The sequence below is a fragment of the Zalophus californianus genome, chromosome 9, assembly GCF_009762305.2.
Source record: "Zalophus californianus isolate mZalCal1 chromosome 9, mZalCal1.pri.v2, whole genome shotgun sequence".
In the NCBI taxonomy this organism is placed as follows: Eukaryota; Metazoa; Chordata; class Mammalia; order Carnivora; family Otariidae; genus Zalophus; species Zalophus californianus.
Genome location: NC_045603.1, coordinates 51,670,003 through 51,692,414, shown reverse-complemented (window position 1 = coordinate 51,692,414; position 22,412 = coordinate 51,670,003). Strand labels below are relative to the sequence as shown.

General features: G+C 41.9%; 1 protein-coding gene and 1 pseudogene across 1 annotated transcript in view; one reads left to right on the top strand and one right to left on the bottom strand.

The window, feature by feature from the left end:
* Window positions 1–19,845, top strand: part of SRGAP1 (SLIT-ROBO Rho GTPase activating protein 1) — a 265,860-nt gene extending 246,015 nt beyond the window's left edge. Inside the window, 6 exon segments of the mRNA XM_027593051.2 lie at window positions 8,677–8,857; window positions 10,174–10,308; window positions 10,443–10,650; window positions 10,652–10,783; window positions 14,639–14,911; window positions 14,913–19,845. Coding sequence (XP_027448852.2) covers window positions 8,677–8,857; window positions 10,174–10,308; window positions 10,443–10,650; window positions 10,652–10,783; window positions 14,639–14,911; window positions 14,913–15,017 — 1,034 coding nt within the window. The 3' untranslated portion in view covers window positions 15,018–19,845.
* LOC113921801 lies at window positions 2,876–3,311 on the bottom strand (annotated as a pseudogene).
* Window positions 19,846–22,412: the final 2,567 nt, after the last annotated feature.

The following is a 22,412-nucleotide window of genomic DNA, read 5'->3' as shown; positions in this document are numbered from 1 at the left end:
AGGACACGAAAGAAAATTTATAAAATATGTGTTAAGTATGAAGAATAATATTACAGTGAACATCACAAACCACCACCAAGTTGAAGAAAGAAGACATCATTACCTTTGCCTTCCCTGTTATGATTGCCGTCCTTACTCCCTCGGGGGTAACCGCTATATGTTTGTGTTTTTCAGCGGCTTCTTGCTTCATTTTCTACTTTCTTGAACTTTCTATAAATGGAATCATACTGTATATACTTCTCATGATTTTTTTCTACTCAGTATTATGTTCCTGAGACTCACCCACATTGTTGCATGCAATTATAATCATTTATTTGACCACTGTATGATATTCCATTGTATTTATTTTATTATTGATGAATATGTGAGGTGTTTTCTATTTTTTGCCATTAAAAAGAGTGCTGTTAGGAATATTTTGAACATGTATGCTACTGCAGTACTGCAAATGTACAGGAGTTTCTCCAGGATATACGCACCCAGGAGTAAGCATGTTTTCAACTTTACTAGATAAAACCAAACTATTTTTTTTTTAAGATTTTATTTATTTGACAGAGAGAGACACAGCGAGAGAGGGAACACAAGCAGGGGGAGTGGGAGAGGGAGAAGCAGGCTTCCCCGCTGAGCAGGGAGCCCGATGTGAGGCTCGATCCCAGGACCCTGGGATCATGACCTGAGCCGAAGGCAGACGCTTAACCACTGAGCCACCCAGGCGCCCCTAGAACCAAACTATTTTTGAGAATAGCTGTAATGATATACACCCCCACCAGCAGTATATCAGCCTTCCAGTTGTACGTATTCATCAACACTTAATTTTATCAAATATTGTCATCTTTGCCAATATCATCGTGTGTAATGGTATCTTGTGATTTTAATTTGCATTCCTCTGATTACTGATAAAGATGTTGTTTTATGATACAGAGTATTATAGAAAACTTGGTGTATATTGGGGCGCCTGGGTGGCTCAGATGGTTAAGCGTCTGCCTTCGGCTCAGGTCATGGTCCCCAGGTCCTGGGATCGAGCCCCACATCGGGCTCCTGGCTCAGTGGGGAGTCTGCTTCTCCCTCTACCTCTGCCTCTCTCCCTGCTCATGCTCTCTGTCTCACTCTGTATCTCTGTGTCTCAAATGAATAAATAAAATCTTTAAAAGAAAAAAAGAAAACTTGGTGTATAGTAAGGACAACAGATCAGGAGAGGATTGCCATTGAAAAGATATTTTGTTACAGTGCGCAAGAGGAAAGGGTACATCATGCCTCAGGTGGCCACACAGAAAAGCCCCAAGGTTGGTCAGGAGGCAGAGGCAGAAGGAACAACTGGGCAAGAGTCTTTGCTGTGCTTTCCACGGGAAGGAACAGGCAGGGCATGGTAAGCAGGCTTCAGATTGGCTAGTGAGAATAATTTCAGCAGGCTCTGGGCAAAGGGGCTGTCTCTGGTTGTCTGGTACCTGGTCAGGTGATTAGGGCAGGTGGATAGTGACCCAGGAGAGGTGGTTGGGGTGGGCTCTGGATTGGTTGGTTTGTATTTGAAAGGCACAACAGGCAAGTTGTTTACACTATCTGTAGGAACTGATGAACCTTGGGAGGGCCTGACCCTTCAGCAGCAGCAAGGTCAGAATACAGAAAATAAAAAATATGGTTCATGTAGATGTACCGACCTTTGTGTGCTTCGATTTCTTTTTTTGTGTGAAATTTCTGTCAAGTGTTTTGCCCATTTGGGGCCCATTTGCCTGCCCACTCTTCATTTCTCTGGGCTTTTTTTGCTTGGTTTGATTTAGCTTTGGTTTTTTTATTTATAAGAGTAGTTTGTGGGTATGGATCAGGTCTTTTATTGTGTATATGTTTTGCAAATATCTTGTGCTCTGTAATTTGTCTTTCATATGCTTATTATGTCTTTTGCTAAACAAGGAAATTTTTAAAGGAGTTGAAGTTACCCAATCATGGTTGTTTCACTTTGTGTCTCCTTTAAGAAATCCTTCTGTGCTGAATGAAGGTAATGAAGATAATTCCCCCATATTCTTTCTCTCTCTCTCTCTCTTTTTTTAACGTTTGTTTATTTTGGAGAGAGAGAAAGGGCGTGCACGAGCTGGGGGGAGGGGCAGAAGGAGATGGAGAAGCAGATTCCCTGCTGGAAAAAGGAGCCCGATGTGAGGCTCGATCCCAGGACCCCAGGAGCATGACCTGAGCCGAAGGCAGACGCTTAACTGACTGAGCCGCCCAGGCGCCCCGCCCCCCATATTCTTTTTTAAATGCTTTCAGGTTTTGTTTTTTCACACATAGGTCTTTATTCTACCAGGAATTTCTTTGGAGGTATGCTGTGAGGTTGGGGGTCCATTCCTTTTTCTCCATATGGATGCACAGTTGTCCTAGCATTAATTGTCCTTTCTCCACAATTCTGCATAAATCACAGGTCCTCTTTGCGCAAGTCTGTTTCTGGGCTCTCCTGTTTTCCACTGATCTACTTGTCTATCCCTCCTGTCTTAATATTAATACCTTTTAATAAATCCCAATATTTGGCAAATCAAGACCTCTGACTTTGCTCTCCTTAACAATTCTTAATCTTTTGCAATTTCACTTAAATTTTAGACTCAGTTTTTCAAGTTTTTAAAACATACATTAGAACTAAAAACCTGTTGGTTTTGATAGCAGTTGCACTAACTCTACATATATTTACATGGACAAAATTGACATTTTTGTAATACTCGTTCCTCCAGTCCACAAACATATTTCTAGTTTTTTAATGTCTCTCGATAAACTGTTATACTTTTCTCTTTAGAGATCATTTTTTTTCTTTTTCCAACAAATTTAATCTGTAACATTATTTTTCGACACTTTTTTTTTCATTTAACAGTTTTTATTTAAAGTCGTATGTCAGATTACTTTATTCCCGCATCTTCTCAGTTGTTGCTTCCTTATATTTGGTCTTTTCCTCTCCTACTTGGCACGACTTGACTTTAGGTTCAAGGATCTTGTTGCAGTCTTTGTCCAATTTAGTCTAGTGATAACCCCCTTGGCAGGGTGAGTGCCCACGTGGACAGTTGTGCCATTCACCTGCTCTTGCCGTGCCCGTTCAATGAGGATGACGTATTTCTTCTTGTAACCTGGACCACTTTGCCCATTTGCTGACTTTTGTGGTCTCCTCACACAACTTGTACTTCATCATCCTTGTGGATGTGCATGGATCAAACAGTGTACCTCTGTCTCAGCTCTTTGGAAACAGGGAATGACATAATCTTCCTGTGAACGTGGGAAGGTGAGTTGAAATGCCTTTTACGGTTCTTGCTCCAGTCAGAGGTCACAAAGGGACTGAACTTCATTTTGGCCACTGGCACTTCAGGGACAGCTGTTCGACACTTTTTTTTTTTTTAAGAGTGATTGATTTGTTTATTTTAGAGAAAGATAGAGAAAGCTGAGGGAGGGACAGAGGGAGTCTTCAGCAGACTCTGCACTGAGCACAGAGGCCCGTGTGGGGCTCGATCACACAACCCTGAGATCACAACCTGAGCCGGAACCAAGAGTCGGACACCCAACCGACTGCCACCCAGGCGCCCCAACACTTTTTTGATATGAACATATAAAGCTGTCAGTTTTCTCTCAGTACCTCTTTAGCTGTACACATGATCCTTTTATTCTCTCTTTACCTATGACTAATCTGCTTTAAACCCATCCACTGAGTTTATAAGTTCTTTTCTACATTTGTTTAGTTCACTTTCGCATTGGCTGCTTAATCATTTTTTACAGTCTTTTGCTCTTTACTCATATTAATCCTTTCCATTGTTTTAAATTGTGATTCTGATCATTCTAGTATCTGCAGTCTTCCTGGATTTTTTTTTTTTTTTTGGTTCTTGCTCACTGAGTCTTATTTTCCAGGGTGCTTTGTAAATTTTGCATGTATTCCTTGGAACTGTGTGGAATTCCTTTAGGTTCAGTTGAAGGTAAGTTCCTCCAGAAAGGCTTCTCATTTACTTCTGCCTGGGGCACAGGCAACTTGGGAACCTAGTGAATTTTTAGCTTGAGGTTTTCCAGGCCACCCAGGTAGTGTGATTTTAAACTGCAAACGTACCTGAGGACTGGAATGTGGTTGGGATTCTTGGAGATGATTTGTTCCAAGGTTGAGATAGATTCTATTTTTGAGTCTGGGAGGGGGCGGGGGTGATGTATACCATCTACGGAGAAGTATGGAGGGCTAGGAGGGAGGAGGATTTCTAGAACTAGAAGCTCACTGTAACACTGAGAGTGTGATTTACGGGGGTTTACCTTCTCCACACTGAGCAGACACTGGGCTTAGTTTTCTGTCCAAAATGAAACCTTAAGTTAACCCGGCAGGGAAAGTACCCTCAAGGCAAACTCTGACTCACATTTTCTCGTGTTGTTTACCTCACTGGGTTCCTACTTCTGTGAGTTTTTTGTCTTTAATATTCCTTACTGTTGTGGTAGCTTATTAATGCAATTACAAAGATTTTTTTTAATCCAGGATTTTTCAGGACGCCTCGGTGGCTCAGTTGGACGTCTGCTTTCAGCTCAGGTCATGATCCCAAGGGTCCTGGGATCGAGCCCCATGTCGGGCTCCCTGCTCAGCTGGGAGCCTGCTTCTCCCTCTCCCTCTGCTGCTCCCCCTCCTTGTACTTTCTCTCTCTCTCTCTGTCAAATAAATGGATAAATAAAATCTTTTTTTAAAAAAATCCAGGATTTCTTGTTGATTTCAGCAAGATGGTAACGGTAATCAGAATGTCTAATATCCACCCTCTGCCTTAAAAAAAAAAAAAAAGTTTAAATGTTTCACTTCAACATGCATTGCATTTTAGATTCCTTGTCTGTATATTAAAAAGTTACATCTGAGCCAAAAAAGTTTATGGTTTTAAAAGTAAAATGAATTGACATTTTCAGAACTTCATTTAGAAGAAATTCTTTACAGTGAGAGCTTCTACTTCTGTGATGTTACTTTTGAAAGTCTCTGGGCCCTTCTTCTGTCTTGAGTTCCTTTGTTTCTCCGTACAATTTATTCCTTTCTCACTGATGACTTCTCTGTTTCCTTGCCTTCCCTAGTGGCCAGGAAAGCTAAGACAAAGCCCCAGCCATCTCTCTTGCCAAACATCAGTCTCCCCACCCTGCCATCTGTTAGTTATTCTTACCTCTTGACTACAAAAGAGAAGCTTCACTGAGGGCTCTGTGTTTTCTATAACGTTTTACCCATGTTCACCTGATTTTGCTGGAAAGAAAAGTATTGCATACAAAGGACAGATACCCTTGCCCACAGCCAACCTCTAAAGTTCTGTAACTAAATCAACTACAGTATTGATTATCTTTGTGATACCCAGGTATTGTCTTTTCTTTTCTCTGTCATGGTATTGCTCGAGAAGGGTAGTTTTTGTTTCTGAAAGAGAGGCTGTCCTAGAACAGAACCGTCACCTGCAAGGGCAGTGGGTAACAGATCTAGGAGGGGAAGTGTCAGGGACAGCAAGGTCCCAAAAAGAAAATGCAGTGTACTGCATTTTGTATGAAATGACAAGAAATGGAAATACAAGATTTGATAGCACCAGGCAGTCAGAAAATCAGCTGTACTGAATTTTTTTCTCCTTTGCACAGAGCTGTAATAGCCGTGCAGGGAAATGAAGTTATCGTGTTCACTCTTACTGTTACCAATAGCAGTGACATTCTACAGTGTCTCTGACGCCCTTAGAGGACCATGTGACTCCATAGGAAAGGGAATGGTGCATTGCCATGCCCTCGGATTGATTTGCTCTGCAATAAGTAGACTAAGATGTTGTATAAGTAGCTTATTGATTGACTCTTGACTACGAAATGACTCCCATGGGAGTAGAAAGAGTCAAAATAATGAAACTGCTCAAAATAACTAGTTGGTAAAGAATTACCAATAAAATGTACTTCTGATTCATCGGGTCATTCTTTCATAATCTCTCCACATTTGAATTAAATAAGCAGAGTCTGATAATCCCGTTGCTAGTTGTTTCAACAAATAAACAGAGATAACAAGCATAGAGTGCATGATTCTAAAATTATGATAAAATATATATATATGTTAAATAGTCTTAAATAGCCCTTGGCCAGCACTGACAATGTATGACTGAATGTCTAATTAATGTCTAAAGAACATTAATGGTTCTTTCTTCATTTCCCTTTGACAAGTACATAGACTGCACACTATGTTATGGGCTTTGGGTTTATTTTTTCAGTAAAATGAAATTCAAATTACACAGGTATGTTGACATAGGAATTTGCGAAGTACATGTCATGAAGTTCTTTTTAACAAATGGGCATGTCTTCTTTCCTCCCCATGGATATGTTTATTCATGTCTCCTGTACCATGGACATGTTTATTTCTGTTCCCCAAGGAGAATTAGGGTTAAAAAAAATGTCATCATCATCTTTGATCAACAAGGATTTATTCTTTGTCTGCAATTTTAAAACAAACTATAAAGTCAGTCTCTTTGAATATAAAGTTATAGTTCCTCCTCTATAAAGCAGATTTGTAGATATTTAATAAAGCTGCTATTCATATTGTTTTAATAAAGAGTATAATTTTAGGGACACCTGGGTGGCACAGTTGGTTAAGTGTCTGACTCTTGGTTTCAGCTCAGGTCATGATTTCAGGGTCATGGGATCGAGCCCCATGTGGGCTCCATGCTCAGTGCAGAGTCTCCTTGAGATTCTCTCTCCTTCTGCCTCTCCTCTCCCTGCTGCCCATGCATGCTCATTTGCTCTCTCTCTCTCTCTCAAATAAATATTTTAAATATATACATATGTAATTTTAGGAGGGAGTACTAGAGTGCTAACATATGATCTGAAAGTTATAGTCAATTGTTAAACTATTGTTCTAAAATTATTTTTACACCTACTTTGCTAAGAAGTCTATGACATGTAGATTATAGTATTTAAATGTATAGCTGATATTCACACAGGCCCTTCACATAAGGTAAACCCTAAGCTTTTTCAATGTGTTTTGTTGATTTTTATGCTTGTGCCTTACATGGCCCAGAGAATGTTTGAACTTACCAAGTGAGAAAGAAGCCTAGCTGGCTATCCAATGATTTCTTATGCAGTTATTCCATACAAGATATTAAACATGTTTCAAGAATCTTTGGGGAAAAATAAACTGGTTTTAAATGGGAAGGTTCATTACCAGGCAAAATAGAAGACAATTTCCTGAGAAAATATTTGACAGATAGACAGGTTTTAATCTATCATGTGTGCATATATGCTAGAGTATTCAGAAACTAACACATGCTCAGATTTTACCAAATGAGACATTGCTCATTGCGTAGATATATTTCTCTGAACAGTTAGCACTTGTATTGGCCCTTTCTGTTTATTATTGATTAGAAGTTTACTCATCTGTTGTAGATAGCAGGAATGAAAATAGGGGATGGTGAGAGATAGGAGGAAAGATCATAAGGCCCTGAACTGAAGGGCGTTTTGCAATAAGCTGAATCACAAAAAGCATCTCTTATAGGTGTTTTGTATAGTTTGTCCTCTTATTTGCCTTCAACTTTTATGGTCAGAATTAGATCAGGGCTGAAATTCCAATTCTAGGCCCAGAGTTCGATATCTTTTTTTTTTTTAATTTTTATTTTGAGATCATTGTGGGCTCACATGAAGTTGTAAGAAATCCTACAGAGAGATCCCAGCTTCCCTCCCTGGTAAAAATCTTATATAACTGCAGCATAATATCACAGCCAGGAAATTGACATTGACACACCCCATCCGCCATATTCACGTTTCACGTGCACTCAGCTGTGTGTGCAGATGTTTACTTAGTCGCATACAGTTTCATCGCCAGGGTCCCTTGTGCTCCCCTTTTATAGCCGTTGCCATTTCTTCCCAACCTCTGGCAACCACTGATCTGTTCACCATCTTGATTATTATGTCATTTCAAGCAGGTTATATAAATGGCATCATACAGTATGTAACCTTTTGAGATAGGTTTTTTTTCACTCACCATAATCCCCTTGAATATCTTTTGACCTCTGGATAATATAATTTTTGAATCTGGTCTTTTAATTTGGGTACAGGACAGTCTAAGTTATGCTTGTTTCATAGGCAACTAGCATTTATTACTGATCCTAGAGAAAACAAAATTATCTTTACTGTCGGTAGTAGTTGGAAGATTTGATAGTGCCAGAAAAGTACATGAAGAAATTAAATGTACTCAAATAGTATTTAATGTGCTGGTTTTTGTAAACTTGATTTTTCTCCAAATAAGCAAATAAAGCATAAACTTCCTAGTGTCCTGAGATAGTGATTTTTCCATGTTACCCATGGTTATTAACATGTTACAAGGGAACTCCATCATTGTCAAAATAATATTGGAGTTATTATGGAGGATATTACAACCCAAGGAAAGATCTCATATTATCATGTTGCAAAGTTTAAAATATTTTTTATTAGATTGTCATTCTATCTCTGGTAAGAGGCTGTGGAAATTAAGATCCAATGTTCCATTCTTCTTTGCGTGAAAAACTGATGACAGCAAGAGAATGTTTTTCTGTATCTCCCTTAACAGGCTGATTGTGTCCCGCATTGAGGACTTGTTTATTACCTTGTTCGCTCTGGATATTGAAATGGCCTTGTTGATTTCTAAGGCCGCCTAGAGAACTTTCACGTAGCGTTTCATGCTTACCTCACAACTCTGTCCCTCATCGTCTTCTGGTGTGTTCTTTGTAGAATGTGAGCCAATAGAAGCGATAGCCAAGTTTGACTACGTGGGGCGATCTGCCAGAGAACTGTCCTTCAAGAAGGGGGCCTCCCTGCTGCTGTATCACCGCGCGTCTGAGGACTGGTGGGAAGGCAGACACAACGGCATCGACGGGCTCGTGCCGCACCAGTACATCGTGGTGCAGGATATGTGAGTAGTGCCGGCCGCCCGGCTGCTGCTTCTGCCGGAAGACTCCAGCCACTGTTCCTAAACCAGCCTTGGTCTTTTGAGAAAAGAGCAGAAGGGATCGCAGAGCCCGAACCTCTGAGCTGGGCACCGTTCTTCACCTTGATGTTGGGTCTTTGCTAATGGTACTTCGGGGCCAGCAGGTTTTCATTTTCCAAACTCCACCAGCAGATTCGGAGCAAGAGCTATATAGCGTGAGAGATGGAAGCTTTCAGGCTCTTAGAAAAATCCGCCATGTGGAGAATAGCTTCAAGAGCTGTAGTAACGCTGCTGGTTCCCAAAACCAGTGGTACTCGTCTCTTGCTGTCTGGCTACCGTTTCAATTCCAGAGTCCCCAGAGGGAAGACACTGACCTAAACGTCTCAAAAGAATCATCTTCAGGCTTCCTTTTTTTTTTTTTTTTTTTAATATTGCTGTAATTTAAAAATTAAAGAGATGAGAAGATGGTCATAATATATTAAATGAAAGAAACAGTTTGCAAAATCATATGTACAATATAATCCCTATTTTGTGAGTATAATATTTCACAGTGCAGCACTAATTTAAGAGCATTTTTTCAAGGAAAAGAGAAATATACCATAAAATGTATACAGTGATTAAATGATTCAGCCTAGGGATGCCTGGGTGGCTCAGTCGGTTAACTGTCTGCCTTTGGCTCAGGTCATGATCTCAGGGTCCTGGGATGGAACCCCACATCAAGCTCCTTGCTCGGCAGGGAGTCTGCTTCTGCTTCTCCCTCACCCTCTGCTGCTCCCCCTACTTGTGCTCTCCCACATTCTGTCAAATAAATAAATCTTAAAAAAAAAAACTATTAAAAGGTATTAAAAAAATAAAAAATAAATGATTCAGCCTAATTTTAGAAAAAAAATATTAAAATGTGGATTTCAGAAGCCAAGAAATGTTATGTGTATGTGTATATAGACATACAGTCATAGATATCTAAGCTACAGAAACATATAAGTATCTAAGTACAAATACCATACATATATATGCAGACATCATACATGTTTACCCAGGCATAGATAAAAAGTAGAGAAGGAGACTTTCTCAAATTCTAGCAACAGTGGCGTCTGGCTGTTGTATCATGAGTGATTGTGATTTTGCTCTTTGTTGTATATCTGAATCTTTGCACTTCACCTGCAATGAAATGGTACATTTTTATTATGAGAAAAGTCATGTTGATAAGAGAAAGACTTAGATATGTAAAGGCTACGTCACTTATTTTTTTTGTTCCCATTCATCTTGCAAAAGACTCTCACTCTTGATTCTCCTTGTTGCAGGGATGACACGTTTTCAGACACTCTGAGCCAGAAAGCTGACAGCGAGGCCAGCAGTGGGCCCGTCACTGAGGACAAGTCTTCGTCCAAGGATATGAACTCCCCAACAGACCGACATCCTGACGGCTATCTAGCCAGGTGGGTGGGGTCTGATAATCAGGCTCCTGAACCTCCACTTTTCCAAGCACTTCGAGGAGCTGCAGAACCCGCGGCTTTGAGTATTACCCAGAGTGATAAGCTCTCCTATTTTCTCTTTTTTTGTGTATTTTTAGACAAAGAAAAAGAGGAGAGCCACCCCCTCCAGTAAGGCGTCCTGGCAGGACCAGCGACCGCCATTGCCCCCTGCACCCCCCGCATGCTCTTTCCAACTCCTCAGTTGACCTGGGGTCCCCTAGCCTGGGCAGTCACCCCCGGGGCCTGCTGCAGAACCGTGGCCTCACCAACGACAGTCCTGAGAGGAGGCGCAGGCCAGGCCACGGCCAGCCTGACCAATATCAGCCGGCATGACTCCCTCAAGAAAATCGACAGTCCTCCTATTAGAAGGTCCACGTCGTCAGGGCAATACACAGGCTTCAATGACCACAAGCCATTGGACCCAGAGACAATCGCTCAGGTAGGATGCATGGAATGGAATGGCACCTGCTCTGTACCTGGGGTGTGATGGAGGGATGCAGGACTTCCTCTTTATAGTCATGCTTTTTGTAGAGAACCAACTAAAGAAAACAGAAAAAGAAATTAGTCCATTCTTTAAGGCCTGACTAAGGGTCTCTTTAGAAGAATGATTTGTTACTGGAAGGGCCTAAGTGATTAGGTTCATATTGATTCAGAGACATGGCAGAAGTGTAGGACCCAGGGCATTCAAACACATCATTGCTAAATAGCCAGGAAAAGTCTGAAAAAGAATAATAATGAGGAAGGACTAGCCCTACCAGATCCCAAAAGCATGCTAAAGATAATAAAATAGACAAACTGATAGAAAGAATGGAGAGCCAGAAACAGATAAAGGTTAGTGTAGGAGAAACAAGACCCTTTCAACTTAGGAGAAATGCTGGATTAGTCCGTAAATAATAGGAGAGAGAATGGCTAGCTATTTGAAGAAGAGCAGATCTGGGTCCTCTGTCACTCTTCTCTTCCCAACAGTTAGTGCAAAGGATTTTGTAGTTTTTTTCTAATGATTAAAATTGACAAAGTAAAGGTAAGACAAGATTGATTAATGGATTTTCCATCATTCTGCCATTTTTCCTCTGTTTTTTTTTTTTCCAGCATAGGCCATCAGAAAATATGGGTATCACCAATGATGAAAAAGGTGAATAGATTTAGGGTTTGCCATTTTAATCTAAAGCATCTTCCAGCCATCTGAAGCTTAAAAAAGAGCTAAGTCGATCGAAAAAGAGAGTGAATGAGAAGTAAATGAAACAAACATGGGGAACTATTAAAGATGAATTATTTTTAATAAAGAGTGCCCAAGGAGACCTACACTGATGTGACAAATTTCCAAGCTATTTCCAGTGTCCTAAAGAAAATTTTGAATGTAAATTAGGTTGTGAGGGGTTTAATATGTTTTTTTAAAAAATTAAACCAATTTTTTTTTAAGATTTTATTTGTTTATTTGACAGAGAGAGAGAGAGAGGACAGTGAGAGAGGGAATACAAGCAGGGGGAGTGGGAGAGGGAGAAGCAGGCTTCCCGCCAAGCAGGGAGCCCGATGTGGGGCTCGATCCCAGGACCCTGGGATCAGGACCTGAGCCAAAGGCAGACACTTAACGAATGAGCCACCCAGGCACCCCAAAATTAAACCAATTTTAAATGTATAGCAATTTCTCAGCAGAAATCAAAGAGACTTGACCTTTTGGTTTTTCTCTATTTGAAATACTATATCCAGGCTCTTGGAGACCTATATACGTAATCAAATATTACAGCTGAATTTAACAGTTTGAGAAATCTATAATGTCACTGCTTATAATAAGCAGGTGAAACAGGATTTAGGTTAGAAAGATAGGGAATTAGGAGCTTTGGGGTGGGAAGGTGTAACAATGCCTGTTTAACCCTTTTGCTTCCAGAACCAGGAAATCCTTTTTGTTTGTTTCTTTGTTTTGTTTTTAAGTAGGCTCTATGCCTAGCGTGGAGTCTAATGGAGGGCTTGAACTCACCACCCTGAGATCAAGACCTGAACTGAGATGAGTCAGATGCTTAACAACTGAGCCACCCAGGCACCCCAGGAAATCCTTTAATTGTAAATCATAAAAACAAAAACTCAACAGATAAACCAGGCTCTGCACGATCTCTCTGGGGCAAATACTTATAAAAAAATCCATATGTTTAGCATCAGATAGAAATCACATACGAAAATAATCACTTGAAAAGTGATGTCATCTTCCCAAAACGGCTTCCAGCTGTGTCCTTTATTTATCTTTCCATCTCTCATCTTCGGATTTTCCCATGAGGACAAGTAAGCCTGCCATCATGGTGTTCATACAAAAAATATGCAGATGCTCTTATTAAACAAATCAGTGGAATCCCTGATGGGGCTTTTTTAAAAACGACAGTATCCATATGTGATCATTGTGTCTTGGTTTAGTCATTTAGCAAACTTTTATTGAGCACTTACTATGTGCCAGGTCCTCTGCCCGGCTTTATAGAAGCAACGTTAAATCATTACCCAGCTGCTTTCTGAAGGTGCTTGCAGTCCTGTGAGGGAGCTGGAAATGGAAATCCGTTCCCATTATGCAGCGCCATGAGGGTTATGCTCCAGGTGAGTGAAAGGAGCCCCGGGAGTGTAGAGAAGAGGCATGTTAGTCAGACCTGGGCGATGGGTCTTCACCGCTCCCGTCCCACACAATACTCCACCATGGGTGTGGAGGTGTGTGTGTGTGGTAGAGCACATAACGTAAAATTTACCATCGTAACCATTTTTCACTGTGCAGTTCAGTAAAGTATATTCACATTTTGTGAAACAGATCTCCAGAATTCTCTCATCTTGCAAACTGAAACCGTATACCCACTGACGAACAACTTCCCTTTCTCCCCTGGCCACCCTGTTCTGCTTTCTTGCTGCTGGGAGTGTGACTACCTCATATAAATGGAATCATACAGTATTTGTCTTTTCGTGACTGGCCCCCTATTTCACTTAACTTCATGTCCTCCAGGTTTATCCATATTGTAGCATGTGGCAAGATTTCCTTCCTCTTTAAGGTGAATAAAAGTCCATTGATGTATATACCACATTTTGCTTATCTGTTCATCCATCAATGGAACACACTCTACCTTTTTGAAATGTATTTTGTAATTCCTCCTTTACTATCTGAAATAAATTGACAGATGAGATACGTAATTTGAAAAAAAAAACATATAAAGCTCTAAATATACAAAAATACAAGGAATTAAATATTAAAACAAGTGTACTTCAGTTAATGCTTGACTAGGCTAGAAGACAAAGTAGTAAGATGCTTTCACGTACGTATGTAATTACCATAAATACAACAATTAAAAATGTATATTGATATAAGATGGAGTTAGGGTCAGGGCTTAGGTTATTATAAACAGGATTTTCACCTACATCAGTGTCTGAAGGACATTCAGAAGTTGAACAGGCTGCAGGACAGTTCATTGCATCTAAATTTATCTGGGACACTGCAACAGATGTAGTATATATGACCCCTGCCCATCAAATGCCAATAATGCCACCCCATTCTTGTGGCATTAAAAGTACACACACACGGGCACCTGGGTGGCTCAGTTGGTTGAGCGACCGGCTTTGATTCTGGCTCAGGTCGTGATCTCATGGGTGGTGAGATCAAGCCCCATATGGGGCTCCACACTCAGTGGGGAATCTGCTTGAGATTCTCTCCTCTGCCTTTCCCCCAACTTGTGCTCACACACTCTCTCTCTCTCTCTCAAATAAATAAATTTTAAAAAATAAAATACACACATAGCAGACTACAAAAATGCTGTCTGTGGGGCAGTACACCACGTCCACTGAGACCCACTGGACAAGAGCATCAGATCAGGGAAGGCTTAAACTGAATTTTGAAGAACTGCTAGGAGTTAGCCAAGTATCTAGTGAATGCTCAAAATTATTTGTTAAATGAATGAAAGAAGCCTGCCTCATTCCCATTCCCATCTATTTCTTGAGAAATTGAAGCTATCTTTTAACCATAAGTTGAAACGGAATTCTGTTACAGTAAGTCAGCATGTACGGGAGAAATCACGAGAAGGCTGCCTAGCACCTTGGGATGGCCAGTGTTTGATCGATGACTCCATGCACCCTTGCATCTTGTTCTCCTGACCATGCAGTCAAAGTAATTGTGTGAGATGGCATTACGTGTATACATCCTACAGACAGCAAAGTTAAAACATCATTGCTTTTGCCGGCCTGTCTGCTTTGAAATGAAGTGTAAGGGTTTCTGTACGTTAGTACTAATTACCATTCTATTCTGTCTCTCTCTCTCTCTCTGGTTATTTTTCAACAGGATATCGAGGAGACAATGAACACTGCTTTGAATGAACTCCGAGAGCTGGAGAGACAGAGTACGGCAAAGCATGCCCCCGATGTGGTGCTGGATACCTTAGAGCAAGTGAAAAACGCTCCCACCCCTGCCACGTCCACGGAATCTCTCAGCCCACTGCACAACGTTGCCCTCAGGAGCTCGGAGCCACAGATCCGACGGAGCACCACCTCCTCCAGTGACACCATGAGTACTTTCAAGCCTCTGGTGGCACCCAGAATGGGTGTGCAGCTGAAGCCCGCCAGCCCTTCGGCCAAAACCTGCTGTTCTTCCAAAAACAAACCCTACTGTAGGACCTGCCCCACCTTCCCAAGGTCCAACAGACAAGTCTTGCACAATGTAAAGACCAAGTGGGCAAGGTCATCTGGGCTGGTGATTTTAAAAGAAACAGATCAGTGACAAAAGTCGGTGATCCATAACTTTCCTTAGTTTTGTGCTTACAACTGGAGATTTTTGGCTTTTCTATGTTCTCGAATGTAATGTCTGAGACTAGCTAAATTAACACGGGCATTTGTATTTTGTAACTTTTTCCTTTTTTTTTTTAATAACTGGACATATCTTATGTCATTTTAAAGACAATAGAAACACTTAGATTTACTTGAAAATCCAATGCTGCACCATTTGCAATGAAGACACCACCACCCTGCTCTCCGGGTGGTATATTGCTTCGGGTTTAGTGCAGCCCCGGGTGAGTCAGAAATGTCTGGATCCGAAGGCACGAGAATCTGAGTTTCCAGGCCTTGGCGTAAAACCAGTGTTGGTCTGTGGCACTTGGGGGTGACGGCTGAAAGGTGCTAAGGGCATTGTTTAGGTAGCTGACAGTGAGCACCTGGGACGCTCCCAGGGGAAGTTGCAGCCCACCACCTGAATGTGTTGGATGCTTGCCTCTTTCATAAGAGTCTTTTCCCTTGGGTCCAGGTTAAAAGCTCAGAGGAAGGGGGGTGAGAACCCCTGCAGTTACTGCTTGAGCTGAACCTAGGAAAGGCTAGAGAGAGAGGGAGAGAGAGAGAATCCTCCAGAGCTCTCGGTGTGACTCCTTCCACAAGCCTGATCAGGCCCCCGAAGATTTCTAAGTCCATGCCCTGCATTCCAAAGGACTAGAACAGTCTAATTTTAAAGAGTTCCTGGTTACACTACTCCACAGACTCCTTCAGAGATCTGTTGTTACCAACTGCCTAGGGAATGCTTCTAGCTCCCCGAAACCGCTGTGTTCTCCCCCTGGAAACGGAGCACGCACGTGGCACACAAGTCCTTGCCTCACTCAGCCTTCCCTTCTGGCTAAATGACCTCGGTTCCTTTAATCAGGCTACAGAGGCCTAAGGAACCTAAGTGGAATTCCCAGCTCTGCTCTCCATTTGTCTCTCTGAGCCAACAGAGAACTGGCTCCGGTACTGGAGGACGTGCCATGCTGGCCAAGGTGGGAGGGGCACCTCATGGTTCCGGGGTGATTTCCTTCCAATCTGGCACCTGGAACCACTGACTTTTTCCTTTTCTTTTCTTTTTTTTTTTTTTTTTTTACGTCGTCTCAACAGAACTCAGATAGTCAGGTGAGCTCTGTGAGGACCTCTTTCTCTGACATCCTAGCACAAAGACAGTTTTCCCTATGTTTTCCCTCTGTCTTAAAAAGTTGCTTTGAATTCAGTTGTTTTTACTAAGGTACAAATCACCACTCCTACCAGCAGCAGCTTATGCCATCCTACCTACTTTGTCACTGAACTTACTGATGAAGAGATCTTTTTTTTTTTTTTTTTAAGAAAAATGGATGGCCCAGACTAACCCCTCTCGACCACCATTGATTTCCTTCTAAGTTTGGATTCAAACTGGCAGCCACTGGCCTGCCCATCTAAGAGTGACACAGTATGGACTTGAATAACCCACTGGTGAATTCCTCCTGCAGGAAACAATGAGGATCTGTACTAAAAATCAAGATCATTACTGTGATCTCTCCCTCAATTTGCCAGTCTAATCATTCTAATGCAGAGAGAGAGTAAATTAATGAGATAGGGTTACCTTTCAAAGTCACACTTCTGGTTGCTAGCCGGTGGCCTAATTTCACAAATGGATTGAATGGAGAATTTTTTTTTCAAGTATTTCCAGATGTGGTAAGCTTTTAACTCTGAGTTTTCTGAAGCATCCTCTTTGCCCATTTTGAAAACGATGCCTAGCTCAGCATCTTGTCCAGCTTCTCACCATTTCTCTTGAGCTCTCTTGGTCCCTCAGCAATCTGAGACACCAGGGAGACTCAGCCAGGATTGAGCTCTTAAGTAGCACTAACCCTTTTAAACCATCTTCCCAAATTCCTAGGAAATTGAAACCTTCCTGAATAAACTTCCAGTTCTTTCCAGATTCCACTTTGGTCTCTAGTTCTCTGCTGCTATATGGGGAAACAGAAACAGAGAATAAGAAATGGAAATAACTGGGGGGTGGGGGAGACTTTAAATCTTTTAGAAATTGAAATTAAAAGGATTTCTTTAAGCTACTTTCCATCTGTGACAGAAGAGTAACACGTTACAGAGGGCATCAAAAGGGCAGAGGCATGTTGAATTCATTATGGGGAGAGGAGGTGTCTTTTACAAGTTTTAACTTAGATCTTACTCCTGCAAGTTCATGTCTTCAGACTTCTCCCTGGTAATCCTGCCCGGTGTCTCCTCTCTTCAGTGTTTACACCTCTGATGAAATGAGGGTTGCCTTTCCAAACACCAAATTAGGATTCTGCTCCCTTAGGTGGCAGAGGACTTGCTGCTCTAGAGCCTCAGAGCCTCAGAGGCTGTGCCTTCTTGCAGGAAACTTCTCATGCTCTCCCATTACTTCCTTAAATGTTTCCCTCTTTTCTCCCTGTATCCCTGGTGACACCCCGAAGCCTGCCTTTCTTTTTGTTCTATCTTCTCCACCCCTCCACCCCCGCCCAATTCCCAAGGAAGGATGTGACCTCACAGTGAGTAAGGACTCACGTTTTCTTACTTTGTTTTAGTAAGAGTCTTCAGATTCCAGGGGATAAGACAAGGTGGCCACTTCACAAAGGATCCAGAATTACATCCTGTAAGCTCATTAAAAGCTTCTGCGGCCTCACCCACCACGTGGCCCTCCCTACAGCTACAGGTGTAGCATGCAGTGGGGAGGAGGGAAGGTGCGAGGGATGGGCAAAAAGAATCTGGAGATGTTATGTCCCAGTTTCAAGGATCATATTATTCTTCATGCATGGTTTGGGAAGGAGGTTATTTTGATGATAGGCAAAGGATGCCCTACAGAGATTACCAGACTCCACTTACACAAGAATATATATTCTCAGCTGATACAACTGTTCATGTCTCATCCACAGAACTCACTGAAGTAGGCTTACCAAGTTGGCCTTATGGTTGGGGTCAGGGGTGTTGGGAGAGGATCTTCGGGAGAAAGAAAGGTACTTAGTATAGATTTTCTGATGAGTGTTCTGTAAATTATTTGAACCAGTCAAACGGCCCTTTGCAGAGCTCTATATTCACGTTCAGGGTCAATGCTATTGTTCAACAGTTTTGCACATTTTCACACGACGTAATTTGACTTTGGTGCTCCTTGAGCCATGCATAGAATAATTTACAGCAGGGTCCCACTTTACTATGGTGAGCGCGAACAGCCATCAGTAGATGGAGAGATCAGGTCACATTGTATCGGTCAAGAGTTTTCTTCGTACTTTTGCCATTCCAAAACGGGCTTATAATTTAATTAAGGAAAAGATACAAGTGGGAAGGGTAGTAGTATCCTCAGCTTTGGGAATGACATGGGGTCTACAAAATGAAGAAGAACTTTAATATAATTACAGCCTCTAAATTTAAAGAGCCCATACTGTATGTTAACTAACTGGAATTTAAATAAACTTAAAAAAAAAAATTAAAGAGCCCAGAGGTCTGTTGAGGATTTAGAAGACTTCAGATTTGGGATCACATTCATTTTATTCCACAGTAGTGAGAAACCACGAATGCAGGAAAAGCACTTGGGACTGAGTCTTGCTCTGAGTTACCCACCACTGAGGCTGCAGCTGCAGAGCGACTTAGAGGTAAAGGCTCACCCATGTGTACAATAGAGCTCCCCACTCCAGACTGTCCCCTGAGCTGAAAACCCCAGCCTCCAGCTGGGCTGGGTGTCAGGCTGGGTGCAGGATGACTTTGGCACCCCCCCCCAATTCAGATGAGTAAAACAAACTGGAAATTGAGCTTTCACTTACCCTGGTATACGTTCTTTAAAAAAAATAGTCTATGTGGTATAATCGAGATGGGTACCTGTATCTTTAAATTACATAGGGACTTTTGTATGTTAAATAATTGTACTGGGTTCCATAATGCTTATCTTAGAAACTGTTTAGTAAAGAAAATATATAAACCGTGCATTTGCGAATGCCCCCTTTAGAGCATTCATCCAAGTTCAGTGTGTAGTGTGATGGTTATTCTAGATGTTTAAAGTAAAGTGAGTGGCTGTGTAACAGGAGAGACTGCTATTTACCTATGGACTCAAGGGTAACTCCTGCCCACGTAATTAAATCAGTATTGTCCTTTTCTGTCGGTTTGATCAGTTACAGTACTGGTAGCTTCCTGCTTGTGACTGTTACCTAATCGTGTCGATGTACATCTGTAGTATGTACATGTGAAAGTGCCTTTCTATTTTAGAGGAGTTTTAGCCTTGCTTTTTACTGTCGCCCCATCCACCCGCCCCAACCCCGCTCCTGCCGCCCCCCCCGCCCCCCACCCCCCACCCCAATTCCTACCACCCACTTCCGTGGAAACTTCCTCCGCGTTCTCCCTGCTTTTCCGTGTCCCTTCCTCTGCCTCGGTGCTCAGTATCATCTGTCTTGCATCCTTGTCGGTCATCAGACTGTCTCGTTTTGCTGGTAGCCGTGACTGTGCCTTTCCCGCCCGCAGTGTCCCCACAGTGTCCCCGCGTCCTCCCTCCAGCTCTGAGCTTCTGCTGCCCAAGTGTGTCGCCTGTGCTCTGTCCTGCCTCTGTTACAGTCCCTCAGCTCTGAGGCGGAAATAGGGGGGATGCTTTTACAGTTCTGGAAGAAAAGAAATGTTTTGTTAATCTGTTGTGACAATGCACTTTTATGTATAGTACTGTACATTTTGGCATGTACCATTCCAGGCTTCAGTATACAGTCAGGTCTGTTCTTCATGGTGTATCTTTATAATAAATAAGATAGTTCTGGCTGCCTTTGTCTTCTTCGATTTGGTGTGATTCTGGGTGATGTTTTCATTCCTTTTTTTTTTTTTAAGATTTTATTTATTTGACAGAGAGAGACAAAGCAAGAGAAGGAACACAAGCAGGGCGAGTGGGAGAGGGAGAAGCAGGCTTCCCGCCGAGCAGGGAGCCCGATGTGGGGCTCGATGTGGGGCTCCATCCCAGGACCCCGGAATCATGACCTGAGCCAAAGGCAGATGCTTAACGACTGAGCTACCCAGGCGCCCCCCTCCTTTCCTTTACTTTCTAATCACTGTTAACACCCAGCACCCCACCCCCACCCCCAGAGCTAGTTGCATTAGATGGTGGGAAACGACTTTTTTTTTTTTTTAAGTGTTTTTATCTCACTTGCATTTTTATTTGTGAACTTGAAAATAAGACCTCATGCACAGGGCCTTGATCATGAAGCCGGAGATTTTCAGAGGATGATTTGGACACCCCTGTGTAGTAAGGAAAGGGGGATTGGAAGAGGGCAGCAAGCCTCCTATACACTCCCCAGATTGAAATCTTTCCTGAAAAGGATTCTTTGGCATAGTAAACCTTGTCAAGCTGATCTTTGGTTTCATTTGAATACACTGAAATGCAATCCTTAGGATAGACTATGTTTAGAATTCCCCATGTACTGATATTTTTTTCTTCAAACGTTTAAAAAAAAAACTAACTCTTGAGGTCTATCAATACCTAATAGTTTTGTAAATACTATCAGCAATGTGCTGGATTGAATATTGATAAGAGTTGTGGGATTTTTTTTAAATGACCCATAAATCAAGGGAAAAAAAAACTTTTCATTGGAATGTAAAATACAAACAGGAAAGTGTACAAATCATTAGTGTAATTCCCAGAGTAACACTAGTGTAGCCACCACCCAGACCAAGAACCGGCACAGTATCAGCATCCTAGAAGCTCGGCTTGTGCCTCTCCAAAGTTAATATCCTCACGAATAACACCATGGTTTGTTTTGCGTGTAGTTTTAACTTTCTAGAAATGGCCTCCTAGTATATAGATTCTGTGTCTGGCTCCTTCTGTTGAAATTTATGTTTGCGAGAATCATCCATCTTGTTACCTATAGCCAGTTTCTTCCGTTTGACTGGCGTATAGAATTCTGTTACATGAATATGCTCGGTGTTTATTTTATATTTCCTAATTAAACTTTGGGCATTGTATGCAGAAATCTTTAAACATGGACAAATGAATGGGAAAAAACCACCTGGTAAAGGAAATATTTTCCTCAAACATGATGGAATGATGTTGAACCAAGCCATTGACTGGAAGGCCTACGTGAAAGAGGGTAGAACCATTCTAGGACCAGAGTTGGATTTAGAGGCTGCCCCACAGGAATGAATGAGCAAATCAGACTATAGGTTTGCTCCAGGAAAGACCTCATTGTCCCTGTCTCACTCTCAGATCCAAAGACTCCAGCCTGCCTCAACTCTCTCGGAGCGTGCCTACTTCCTCACATCCCTCCCTCCATAATGAGAGTCCCATATGGGTGTGTCTGGTTGTCAACTCCCTCTGTTCATACACCAGCACCCTGTAAAAAGATTAGGAATGCAGAGAAGGAATTGTCTGGCTTCTACCTTGGGTAGTTGGGATTCCTAAAGTGGAAAATTCCCCAAGCATGATCTAAAGTGCCAAAACGGTCCTGGGAAGTCAAAAACAATGGCCAATTCCATTCTACTGGCCATATGTCTCCATTTCGATTTTGGAAAATGTGGTCAATATACATTTGAAGTAATCCTGGTGAGGTTCGTTATTCTTCAGTAGCCTTTTATCTGTTTCTACATAGTAGATAGAAAACCTGCCTTCTATAATTAAAAATTAAACAGTCATTTATCAAGGTTAGTCCTCAGCAAAAGCAGAGAGCTAGGACTGGGCTAGATATCAAAATGTGTGTGTGTGAGAGAGAGGGAGAGAGGGAGGGAGAGAGGGAGAGAGAGTGCACAAGTGAGCACTCCTCCTAGAGTCCTGAAACAACATGCTTTGTTCAGCATTCGTATCCTGAAGGAGGTTATGATGTGATCCAGGACATCTCCAACTCTAGGATATCACCAATTTTGGTGAACATACTCTTTCATATTCATAAGCTCTCTATCAGGTGTGCTCCTGGGGGTATATGGCTTTCTTTTTGCTGCTTGGGTGTGCAGCTAAAGTGAGGACTATTGATGCATTCCCCTCTCAGGATGATGCATTGTGCTAATCTTTTGTCTTTGATATACCCAGGAAATCTCTTGTGCAACAATCATGTCCCTCTAAATGAAAGTGGATGATCATACACTGATGTGATATTAACTAACTTGAAAATGGGACTCAGGGTTCTAGGCCTTTGATGGACTACATCCATTAAAAAAAAAAAGGCAATATGATCAGGATGTGTAATAGAAGGTACCATCTGTGAGCCAAAGATTATTATTGCATTAGTAACTGAATATTAGCAGGTGCATTTGAAGAGGGAAAGAAATTTTGGTTTTTTTTGAAGATTTTATTTATTTGTCAGAGAGAAAGCACAAGCAGGGGGAGGGTGCAGAGGGAG